At 39.3% G+C, this 13,315-nt stretch overlaps 1 protein-coding gene across 5 annotated transcripts in view; it reads right to left on the minus strand.

Annotated features, from left to right (window-relative positions):
• Nucleotides 1-848: 848 nt before the first annotated feature.
• Nucleotides 849-13,315, minus strand: part of si:zfos-911d5.4 (uncharacterized) — a 47,208-nt gene continuing 34,741 nt past the window's right edge. For 4 of the 5 annotated variants that reach the window (XM_062474779.1, XM_062474776.1, XM_062474778.1 and 1 more), the window contains exon 7: nucleotides 849-1,060. In XM_062474779.1, the coding sequence (XP_062330763.1) occupies nucleotides 893-1,060 (168 nt within the window). In that variant the 3' untranslated portion in view covers nucleotides 849-892. Of the gene's footprint in view, nucleotides 1,085-13,315 lie in introns of all 5 variants that reach the window. The other variant, XM_062474780.1, reaches the window with a different exon arrangement.

The raw sequence follows: 13,315 nt of genomic DNA on the forward strand, positions 1-13,315 counted from the left end.
TAGTGCCCAAGGCCCATTTGTAAATGGACATTTGAAAAAGTGAGGAACTAGTGTACAGTATAATATAGTTTCAGGTAAAGTCATTCAGAAAGATACCATGCAACCACAGAGTGCATTTTCTCTTGAAATAGCTTCAGGCAATGATATATTGGTGGAGATAACTTCATTTCGGCCAATACCAGGCACAGTAAATATAATTTCTAGTTGTTAGAGCAGCTCTTGTAGGGTAGAGATGGGAAGTAACAGAAACAAGAGCTGAATGACGCTGCTGGTTGGACACATGAGCTCGTGATCATTCTCTCCCCCAGTGGGTTAATAAAGCACCTTGCAGTGACCAGTCAAAACACACCCTAAATCACAGGCCATTAAACCAATACAGACAATGCTCATCATGCAAGAGGCCAGGCCACTGATTTCCATCATGATCATTAACGCATTACACTCCAAAGCTGAACGACTATGACACAATTGACGGACATAATAGATGTCAAACTAATTTTTAAGTTAGTTTTAAGTGTGGGCAGGCACTGCAACTGTAATTCAAAACAAGAGAAAGTTGATCTGGCTAATTGGCTGAATCATCTTCACTAACATAATATTGTCATTGAGTATGACAGAGAAGAGTTTGGTGTACAGGGGGACTGGAAATATTCATGCCACAATATTCAGCCAAACCTTTATATACTTTATAGGACAAAGTAGCTATAGTAGTAAAATATATAAAAGTCTGAGTAGCAAAACCACAAACAAATATTACAAAAACTTACAGTACTAAAATTACTCATATTAATAAAATCTGATAAGAACTGTATATTCAACCATTTGCATGCAAAACAATTTTAATAGAGAACCAAGAGTAGCTCCATAGACTTCGTCTGCTGGCTATGCTGAGTCATATGCTAAGTGTGATGCTGCAGATGGTGTTGGCCAGGATCTTCAAGTCTTCCTCTTCTCCACTGACTCTGAAGATCACATGGGTGTTGTAGGGGATGGTGGTGGTGGCGTTCAGAGGTTTGCCCAGCCAGCCCTGGGCTCCACGCTTATACATCTTCACTGTGACCTACAGGCGAACAGAGAAGGGCCCCTCCCACAGGATACAAGTGCAAGGAGATTAGTAAATAACTTTATATTTTCGATAAAAGGTCACTTAAAACTGAAGTCCAACTCTCTGGACTTCCCTGGCCATAAGATGTAGATTCACGTTCCCTGGCCTCTCAGGGTTTATGGCCCTGACTGAGACCTCCTGACCTTTGTCTGGAACTCTACAGATACTCATGGCCTACACCTCAGAGCTCTTCCTATACAAGCTACTTATTTTCTGCTGAAGATTAATGAAAGCTTCCGTTCCACACATGGACTGGGTTTACTGATAGCCAAGATTTCCTTTCCACTAATTTATCATTGACATATCTTTGAAAATCACTCCAATATAAGTGAGATCCTTAACTCAATATGTCAAGTTTACGTGATCCTTCTAAGAATCGTGCTGGAGAAAAATGGTCTTACAATGTGTACTTCTTCATCCAAATAGCGTAAAGCAAATCTGTATTCCCTTTTCTGAAAAACTATTGCAAATATACTTTAATCACAGAAGATTAAGACATATCCATGTGGCACCCCATGACTAAATACCATTGATTGAAGTATTCCATATGTTGAATACTAGTCCATTAAAATACATTTTAACGTATCTTCTTTGGCTGCATTTGGTAAGGAGAATAGCAGTACATTATGATGCCTTCTGGCATTTATGTACTTTTATAGACCATTTTTCCAATCTTTTTTACTCAGCATTCTTCACCTCTAAGATTCTTTCAAATTGTATTAATGCTGTTAATAGTTAATGTTTGCGACAGTTAGTGTCCAGTGTATTTGTCCATTGTGCAGGTCACTGGATGTCCACTAGGCCTTTTATTTCTCAAACATCAAAAGCCAGATAAGCATCGGAGGCGCGGGACACACACACACACACCCACACACCCTATATGAGATTAGGTCCCTCTTTCCTTTGTCTGCTGTAGATCGTGATCATTTTAATAGTGAAGAGGTTGGTGGGTTCCAGAGCTGATAGACTGAGAAGTGCTTCAACCCCAAGGCCCTTGGAATATGAGCAGGCAGATAACACATCTCGAGCACACAGCGCACCCTCAACACCTGCACACCCTATCTGCTAACCTAATTTCACTGCAACAAAAGGCTCCCACAATTTCAAACCCTTGGTCATTTACTTTAGATACTAAACTCACAATGGATCCAGACCTGTAAATGTACCCATAGGCATAAATTTAGGGTGGGACGGTAGGGACATGTCCCCACCAATGTTAAGGAAACATGTAATTGTCCCCACCAATAATTGCGAGTCTAAACATATTTTTTTCATTCTTTTAACATTTTCTGCTCCACAATTGGTTAACTCTCTCAAGGTCAGCGTTACTCCTGATTGGCAGGAGAGCGCTGAACACAATGTGTACCAGCCTGTCAGCTAACAGTGGTCCGGTGAGCGTCGAAGCGGGACTGTGAGAAGAGATTTAATGATTGGCTTTTTGGCAGATCTTACTCCTGTAAGTAACATTGAGTGAATAATAAACTATAAAATCTAATTATATTACACTCCTGTGTATTATTGTTAAAAATGTATAGCCTGGTAGGCCTATTTCTAACGTTAACAAGCTTTTGCTAGCTCTGGAACACAACTACGGAATTGTCTGCTTGCTAGCTATCGGACATTCATTTGTCTTGAATGGAGACTATGCCATAGTTGCGGTCGAAGCTATGCTATTGATTACCTGCAAACTTGTAAAAGGATTTGTTTGTTTTTTTGTTGTGGATTTTGTAAAACTGTGTCCCGACCATACGTTCAAACCAAACCTATGCCCTTGAATGTACCGTATTTCTTTGAATAAACGCCACAGAGTTTATTACACAATGATCATTTTTGGTGCGGCGTTTATTCGAGGGCGGCGTTTATTCGAGGGTGGCGTTTAATTAGTAACAGAGATTTCGAGAATTGCAGCTGCAGCGTGGCCATAGACAAACAAAGAATAGAGAAGGAGGTCAAACACAAAGCCTAGTATAAAATTGAAGCTGCGCGTGTGTCTACATTGTGTAGAAATCTGAAGCAGCATGCCGAAACATTTTTACACCTCAGCTTTCAAACAGAAAGCTGTGCAGAAAGCACTCACCAGCAGCAACAGATCTGTAGCACGCGAACTTTGGTTTGATGAAAGGCGAATTTGCCAGTGGTGAAGTCAGCTACCTCGCTATATTGTAGGCTACATGTAATTGTCGCAATTACAGTATTATAATGTATAATTTGTTTTCAACCAATGTAATACTTAAGAATTATATAAATGCATTCAGTATTATTAAGTGACTTTATTTGGTAAGAGTACAGTGCCTTTATTTTGAAGGCCTTTTGGAACGCTCGTGAGTGAGAAAGTCGACAAGCTAACAGCAAGCGAAGCACAGACAATTTAATGCTCCGATAAAAGTTTAAAGGCCATATTACAGGTTAAACACCACTGTTGATTAATGGCTACATAAAGCACTCAAGATATGTATATCATTTAAAATATCTCCAAATGGTGTCTCCAAATGGTGTTAAAGACCAAATGTTGACGTTTTTGGTGTTAGCATTAGCATATTAGCGCAATTCGGTGATGACGTCACGTTGGGGGGTCGTGGAGGAGAGTAGCCTCAGCCTAGTACAAGAACTATGGTGACTGACTGGGATGAGGAAGAGGTGGCAAGAACCACAATATGTATTATCGCCTGCAGCCCTATAATTTTGGACCTGTAAAGAATATATTTTTCTTATTAAAGTTATGTATTGTGCTTATTAAAGTTATGTCTTATGAATTTAAAAGCTTGCTCAGGCTTAAACATTGTGTCTCACACAGGGTGTGGGGAACAGGCTGTATTTTGTGTCTTAATCTCTTCATTTCAGAAGCAACCTTGAAACCGGGCTGAGACGGCACCCGAGCAGGTGGGACGCGCCAGCAAGAACAACTCCCTGATGCACGAGAAAGCTCAACCCTCTTTTCATCTTTTTGTTTTACAATATGCTGGGGCAGGGACAGATAGCCAGTTGGACTTTGTGAACCAACCCAAACTCTGTTGCGGGTAGGAAAACGTAGACAACCCCAGAGAGCTCTGATTTCCAACTGCTGCATTAAAGCTGATATTATCGGACCTCTGCAACTCCAGACCACTCTTTCTAGAACACAGACTTGTGTCATTGAATACCATCATTACATATTGGAATAGACACAGTAATTTAAGTCCTTCAAATGGTGACCCCGACGCTGAAAAGAGGGAGTCCAGAGGGTTCCGGCCCGCCTGGGAGAGAGACCCATACACCGGTAGGAGGAGGCAGACGTAATCGTCGGGGGCGCCTCAATATAAAAAAGGTAAGCAGACACCTGTTAAAAAAGTACTGCTATTCGGAACTGAGAACCAAATTTAGACGTTTACTATGTTTCATCGTACCTAGTCAAACCAACAGTGGTGGGAAATCAACCGTTTTTATGTTTCAAAAGGGTTAGAGTCCCTGAGGTTAAGTGTCCTCAAAAGGGTTAGAGTCCCTGAGGTTAGGTGTCCTCAAAAGAGTTAGAGTCCCTAAACAAGTAATATTTGTGTGGAGTCAGATTGAGTTGAATAAAAATAAAGCGGAGTGTGGTGTGTTTTTTTCTTTGACCAAGAAGTTAAAGACATCCCGAGGAGAGATGGAGAAAGATGGGGGCTAAAAGAGTCCCGTTACTTGAGATCTTACAAAGGTGATCCCAGAGGGTATAGTTCTGCATAATTATGTAGTATTAAGTATTAATGCTGAGAGATGTGTTCGTTTAGATGAATTCCAAGTTTGGTGGTTAACAAATGCGTGATCAACATTTGTTATAATTCCTAGCCAAACCGAGAGGTTTTTTGAAGCCTTTCTGACCAGAACTTGTATTTATAGGTGGAAAATCTGTGATGTGTGATGGTATTCAGTAAAAATGTAGAAATTGAACCCCTGGTTTATAAATTGGTTCTAATACAATTGGAAGAGTTATAGTAGAGCGAAATTAAGTGAATAGACGGTAAATGCCAACCAGCTGTTTTGGTAAAAAAAAAAAAAGTTTTTGCTTTGTCCCAGAGTGCGCTGTTTGATTCAAGCTTGAAATGCGCGCTGAATAGAAACAAGCTGATTTGAGTTGGTTCATTGAGTAAAAACTAAGAGTGGTTTGTGGAACTGTATGTGAAAAATTATGAGGAAGCGATTAGAAAGTTACATAAATGATTGGTTTAGATGGGATCATGGAAGGTTATGAAATGATACAAGAGAACGTTTTGTGGATGTGAAGAGATGATTGGTTTAAACACTGATGTTTTAAAGTGGAAACTATGAATATACTTATAGGGTATATGGGACTACTTTGTAAGTCAAAATAGTAAAATCTAGGGTTTTTAAGAGTTTTGATAAAGGTATTAGATGTAATTTGGTTAAAAATAAGAAAGAGAAAAGAACTAAATGTACTTTTATTTGGAGTTTAATTGTAATTTTGTTTTAAGTTTTATTTGAGAGTTTTATCAGAGCCTGGCATACTGTTTGGGATAAACAGGTAGGCTGTGATAACGGTGTATTAATGAATGGTATTATTGCATGAAGAGGGTTATTATAACATTCAGTTCTGAAATAATTTGGGAAGACTCATCAAGTCTGATAAATTGTGGTTATGATGGTTTGGGCTAATTGGCTCGTTTTGAACTGCAGCAAAACAGATAAAATTCTGGTTTGGGATAATGACAATGGTTTTTCATATCTTTGACAATAAGAAATGTGAAGGGAAAATACTGCCTGGTAATTATAGACATGTTTACATAGTGGATTGAAGTCTTTCCTAGTTCGATACCAGATGCAATAAAAACATTTGAATTGAATTATGGAAGATCATATGTAATACCACAACTTAAACCTTTCACATAGCATGATGAAGAGGCGGATCAAAACGTTAACCGATTTGATAAAAAATGCTAACTAGAAAAGAGATATCTTCTGCAAAATTCTGTTCCAGGTGAAGCAGTAAACCAAAGAGTGGAGAAATCAAACGACGAGACTGGGTATTGTTTATAGTTATCAAAAGAAAGAACTGGTCCAGCCCAAGGTGGGAAGGACCATATCAGGTACTAATCACCACACCCTCTGCAGTCAAAATAGCAGAGGACATTTTGGAGACGCTTGTTACACTTTAAGAAAGTAAGGGACATTGATATAGGGTCAGATTAGTTACACACCACCGTCTCTTGAGGCACAAGTCTGACTACAAAGGGGAGTCTTTCTTTTATTGAAAGGCCCGTCTCAACCTCAGTGAAGAAACCGACCAGCCAAGAAAGAGACATAGGGTGTAGACTAAATAGGCTAAAAAGATAGGAGACAGTAAGCAGGGAAAGGTAGAAAAGATGGGATGACCTATTTCCTCGTCCGTAGTATAGTGACATCCGTGGTACCATATGCAGCTACATGTGTGCTTCAATGTTATAACAATAGTTTTAAAGAAAAGTTTTTTTGGAGTGAAAGAAATTAGACTAACAGTTGATTTTGTTTGAATAGGGAACAAAGCAACGGATTGTAATTTCTAGGCATGACTAATAGGAGTTGAATATCGAATGATGATGTATTGTCTAGTTTTACATGTGTTTGCTCAACAATGGATAAATAAGGGAATGATCACCTCTACAAGGGAGGATATCGATTATGAAGAATGTGTTTGCTCTACTAGAAGTTCATACTGATAACATCGATTTATTTTTTCTGGGAATGCTAAAGCAGATGTGGCGGCAAAAGAGGCAGCCATACAGGATGTCTTAACATTAGGAAAGGTATTATGTGGATGAGACTGTCTTGAGAGATATGCAAGAAGTTTCACCAAACTGATGGGTTATGTAAATTCACATGAGGAACTTGTTACTAAAGAATCTATTTCGTTATGTGTTGATTTGAGCCATGGGATGTATCATGTCTCTAACAGGAGGGATGGCGATAACGAAAATGTTTACAGCGTATGGATTTACAAACTATTCAAGAAAAACTAAGAAAAAACTTTTTTAGCATACCGTATTTGAGAGAAAACATAATATGTATGAATTTAATTGAGCTAAAGAAATGTCAGCTACCCAGAGGAAAATAAAACTAGCAAAGAGCTCTCAAAAATGTCTCATGCATTTCTCGTAGACAAGAATGAGGTATGTATGAAACCAAAACGAGATTATGGCTTATTTCTCCTGTTGCTCATGTTTTTCTCCTGAGAAAAAGCCTCACAAAATCTCAAATTAGTCTCCTTTTGGGTTTCATAATAGATCTCATCAAGCTCTGAAATAAGTCTCAGATTTTCTCAAGTTGTGTGCCTCTTTTTTATCTCAGGCAGAGATATCAGAGAGCTCTCTTTATAATCTCAATCTATTCACATCCTAGTCTCATTCATGCATCTCATGCTGAGCTCAGACACAGCAAACAAAGAGCTCTCCACAAGCACTCTCTGAATTCTCATCCAGATTTATTGTTTTCTTAAAAAATTAACTCAACTTGCCAATTGTAATGTTGTTTATATGCTTGTCCATGACGAAAAACAATTTCCCATTACATTTTAAACAGATGTTTTGATATTTACATGGCGAAAATTGGGGTTAACATAATGCAGACAAAAGCAAATTTAACAATATTTTTTCACTGGATATTTCAAAATCAATAATCTATCAATATGACTTGCACTTGAATAGGACAAATAGAAATGGAAAACAGTAGAGAAGATAACCACACTGAAAATCTGTAATTTTAACGGTGAAAGGTAGTAAAGTAGCAACAGTAAAAAAAACTGTTCATTATAAAACATGAAATAACTGTTGAATTAACAGATAAGTACTGTTAATGCAGTGTTTCCTCTAGGATTTTTTTTTGTTGCAGTGGGGGCAGGTCTGTCCGACCCCCCCCACCCGAAACAAAGTGCTAACCCTAAGCCTATACTTAGGAGCAGGTTAATGTAATAGTCTAATAGCTAATGTAATTTTGCACATATTTTTGTACTATTTCCCATAAAGAAATAAAGTTAGGCTACTTAATGACACCTTACAGTCATAAAGTATGTTCTAAATGGCATAAATGCTGCCAATTAATAATTGACGTAACTTATTGTAAATGGTCAGTAGCCGAGCCTATCGATTAAGGGGCCGCTCGGAAGCATGTACGCTGTCTGCTTCATTTGATCTTGATAGGCTAAGCATTCTGTAGCTAATAATAACAATATACCCACTCTTTATTAATTAAAACTACTTCAGCATAATAATGCACCTAAAATACAAACGTGCGCAAGGGCAGCAATCGCTATCGAATCGACGTGCAATTTCGCTAGCAGGGGAAGAATAGCCTACAAACAACGAAAATCACCAGTTAACTTAATTTAAATGAGCAAGAACTATAGACTTATACAATAACAGCTTTAGATTAACTGACAACATAAGTTATACGACTTAGCTCTACAGTTCTCAAGGACGCACACACGCAATCTCAACTGCGCTGTGAAGCGCGTGTCCGTGCAATCCTCCGATACGCTTTCTAACAAAATTTTGTACAGCCCTATTTCTGATACCGTGGCGGCAGAAATTTTGCCATGGCGGGCCGCCACGGAAAAATGAACATAGCGGAAACACTGTAATGTAAATACAAGAAAGTTTGCTAACTTTTGCATTATTGCTTTGTAAAAACTACATAGTTTTAGCGTGAAAACAACGGTAAAGTAGCCTACACAAAAACCCTAAATGGTAAATCACTGTGTTTAGCCTACTACAGATGCATGCGGTTAGAACTGTTTTGCCCTTTTGTTTTTTCACAATACATCACAATGATATGGTCAACAAGAACATGTGTGTAATAGCAATTTTACGCCAGCACAAAAAATGCTGGTTAAATATACACTGAAAACAATTAGACTGGCCTGGATTGGATTAAACTAAGCATCTTTTGTGTATTTTACACAATTGTTTCATGTTCTTTAGCAAAATGAGATCGCATTGTGTAGAATGCAGAAAGTGTAGGCCTACATGAAATTATTTAGGTCATTTTGTGATAAAGTGAATCAATCAAGTAACCTATCAGCTTTCAAATTGTCTCGCGATAGCCGTGCAATCGCGCATTGCGCGCAAATCACTCACTCAACGGTTCAGTCATCACTCACTCCATGGCTCAACTTAGTGGAAGAAATTTGTCGTTTATCCATGTGTTTCCAGCCATCACTCATCTCAACAACTTAAGTATGCATGACTAACAATAGCTACCTGGTATTTAAATGATTTGGGGTTTGACTTTCACAATTTTCTAAAGAAATAAGTTCATGTTAGCATTAGGATTACCTTTGGCTATCACATGCAAGGCAACTAGCTACGAACCTTCGTCCACCATCTTAGATAGCCGACACACCATGAGACTAGCTTGCTATAATTTACATGCTAGTGACACTATCTTGTGTCAAACCTGGGAACCGAGTAGGTTTGTCTGAACTTGAGTAACTAATACTTGTTTGTGTTAGCCCCCTTAACTTATGTGGGGGTGCTCACATGAAACTGGCGGGCCACCTGGGCGAATGTGTATCATATGATGATAAGAATTCGATCTACTGTAAAATCAATTAGATGGTCGGAGACTCATGCACCCCAGTTGAGGGGGGAAATGCAGTGCTATCGTCAAAGTTAGCAACAACGTTTTAAACCGACATAACAAAATGCTACAAATGAAGGTACATTATTTTTACCAAACGTTTTCTGTTGTTATTACATTTACGTTGTTGTGTGACGTTGCCGCCTCAGAGTGGGTGGAGACTAACGTCGTTCCACTAAATATATTTATGAAAAAACCCTGCTCTAGAACTTAGGCTACACAATGTATTAATTGCATGCATGATACAAGTGTTTTTCTGTTGCAGCAGATTAAACATTTCTCCCACTCTACATTGTCACCTGGCGTCAGCTCTGTAACCATGGGCTCAAGTTTTTGTGGTGAGTATAACATGAAGTTGCAATTGCCATTATTGTTGTGTGGACTGTTTATGTCAAGACCGTTGCTAGAGGTTCTTTCTGTCTCAGACATTCACTTGCATGTATTTCAAAACACAAAACCTATGGCGGTGAAAAACATCTGATCCCGGTAATCATGAGTTCATAATTACGATGGTGTATTCTGTATGTTATTTTGACTGTTTTGGTTCTTGGAGTGGTATTTTTATAGCAAAGTTTTAACATTGGAGTGAACTAGTGTAGCACAGTAAACCTGTACTAAAAAGAGACACTTTTACATAGCTTCAGTGTTCTTGTGCATGCATGGGAGACTCTGACAGAACGCCTTCTCTGTAGCACTCCATCCAGTCCAGAACCCGGGGTCCTGAAGTCTCGACTTTTACGATACTCAAACGATGCAATGTTAATATACCTCTCTGATCTAACGAGTCTGACTAGCTGTCGTGACCTCTCAGGTAGGCTTTGGCTACGATGGAGAGCTGGAGAGATGGTTGTTCTGCTACATTTACATTTAGTCATTTTTTAGTCATCTGCTAGGTTCTCCTGTCTCTGTACAGGAACTACAGCTCTTTTGCAGTGATCGTTAAGGAGCCTAATGAATTATGGTCAGAATTATGTAGGCCCATGCTAAACCCCTTCACCAAGTTTCATACAAATCGGGCTGGTAGTTTTTGCGTAATCCTGTTCACACACATACAGACCAACATTCAAACACACACACGGGAGAGAAAACATTACCTTCCGCCCTGCAACGGTTTTGTCTGGGAGTTTTTAAACCAAAAAAAGTCCCACATAGCTTCCTTTTTGGGACTGAGGCCATTGTACAACAGGTCAAGGTACAGCGTAGCGTTAGCATGCCAAGTTGATGCCTTCTCTGCGGAGTGCAGACTGCTTTGCTCTCGCGAGTCACGTGACCAAATCGCAGCCGTTGCCATCGCAGCCGTTGCCATGTTTTAACATATCGCAATATTATTGCAAATGCGATTAGTTGTTGAGCCCTAAAAGGAGGGGTGTTGTGTGTGATCAGGGCAAAAACTGGACATTGACTATTTCCCTGGTAACAATTAAGTCAGGATTTTCCACACCATGGTTACAGTACGCAAGGGGAATTTATCTTTAATTTGTGCTTTCTTTTATTCTTGCAGCCTACATCATGCGCTGTGGAACTCTCGACGGATGGACACCTGTGGAGAAGGCCAGGGTCAAAAAAGCCTTCATCAACAAACGCCGTCTGAGGGTCGAAAATACACAGATATTAGGAGTGGAACGGTACATGTATTCGTATTAAACCGTATGGTACGGGCGTCATGGTTCGGTGCATGAAATAACACAGAGAATACACGGTATAAAAATAAATAAAACTTGCGTGCAAATTAATTAATGTAATACGGAACTACTTTTAGATACTCGTGTTCTTTAGGGACATCTAATCTGTAGCTCTGAAGCTCTGATTGGCGCCGCCGTGAGTCAGAGATAGCTAGCAGAACTAAGGACGAGTATGGCGAGTGGTGGCGACCCACGAGAGATAGAGGACCCGCCAGCCTCTTTAAGTTAAAGTTTGGGAAAGTTTGGTTTCCCATTCAGTTACAGTAGTACAGGTGAGAGAGTGGTGGATAAGACAAGCACTGTGTGTCTGCGTTGTTCAGCAGTTGTGGGCAGTGACATGCAGTCTGGGTAGGCAAGGTAGGCACTGCCTACTTGTGATTTATATATTTATATATATATAATGTGTGTTATTCCAATTGTTAAGACGTTCCGATGACAAATGTATCAGTTACGCATAATCAAATACAAAAAAAATTGTAGAATAAGCAGTGCTTTTACTGTCCGTTAACTGCGGACGACAAGCGAAAAACTCACTTGCGCACTTCGATCCTGTATTCTTCAACATGTACGTTGAAAAGCACAACTCTGCTGTGCCTTTGCACGTGAATATGTTATGCCAGTAATCACCTACGTTACGTATCCAACATGGACCAATTAAAATCGAGATATTACTGGACATTTGCGCAGCTAACGTCATTACACCAGCTACATTGTAAGCGTAATTCAAGTCAAAATGACAGCAGCGGTGTCTGCCGATATCACAGACTGACATCACCGCACGTCACTGATTGTGGAGTATGTGAGTGGAAATACATCTAACATGGTAATGCATATAACGCATCTGGCGTGTGCTAAAGGACAAAAAATATCCGACGCCATCACCCAGGTGTGCCAATCACTGGAACGAGACAAAAAAAAAACTGTCCTACTTCTCCCTACAGTGCTTAACCAGCCATTAGATACACATACAAATAGGGCCAAAAAAATCAGTGACCCAATCGGAGTTGACATGTCATCTTCAATGCGCCCGTATTCACTCATAGAGGAACCTGGTTTGTTTTGCTTTTCCCTTCGTTGTACCAAACTCGTACCGAACCGTGATGTCTGAACCGCGGTATGAACCGAACCGTGACTTCAGTGTACCGTTCCACCCCTAATAGATATACATTCTTTCGATGTTAAGTTCAGATTTTTCTTCTGCTAATGTTCAGTGTCCACTAAAAGTTTTGTTTTTGCTCAGATATACTGTATATATCTATATAAGGATCCCTACAGAGATGGCCCTTTCTGTCAAAGTGATAATTTTTGTTTAACATTAAATAAAGGGTCCATTTGCATGCATTTGTTGAAAGTTTCCTTGATTTTTTTCATTAATATATAAATATATATGACTCATATATTGCTCAATATTAGCTCTGGTACTGCTCATTTTCTTTCCCAATGAGAACAAAGTGAGCCATTAATGAGACTGAGCAAGTTATCTCCATCAAGTCTCAACTATGACTCCTGCTAATGTTGCTCTGTCTCACCTATTGCTCATAGTGAATTTTAGGAGCAACACTTGAGAAATGGTTCAGACGAAATTGAAATTAAAACGAGGCTGAACTGAGAGTCACAGTTTTGTCTCATGAGCTGTAGAATAGCAACCTTTGAGCAATACAATTTTCCTCTGAGCACGTCAAACCCTTTGTTTCCAATATGACATCGCGGTCTCTCAAATAATAAGTGGCACAGAGAAGGACAAACGTAAAAAGGTATGTGCCAAGTATGACGAGTTCTGGAAACGGCATTTGAAACAAAATAACTGGGATGAAGGGGACCGTATGTGTTTAAAACAGATAATGATTGAAAGTGAGTCCGCGGCCATACAAGCAAAGAAAGCACTCGGAGAGTGCCCGTCTAGTATTTTCAAAAAAGGAAAATGGAAAAAAGACTGTGATGAATGGGA

This window comes from Osmerus eperlanus, chromosome 12 (assembly GCF_963692335.1).
Source record: "Osmerus eperlanus chromosome 12, fOsmEpe2.1, whole genome shotgun sequence".
Lineage (NCBI taxonomy): Eukaryota > Metazoa > Chordata > Actinopteri > Osmeriformes > Osmeridae > Osmerus > Osmerus eperlanus.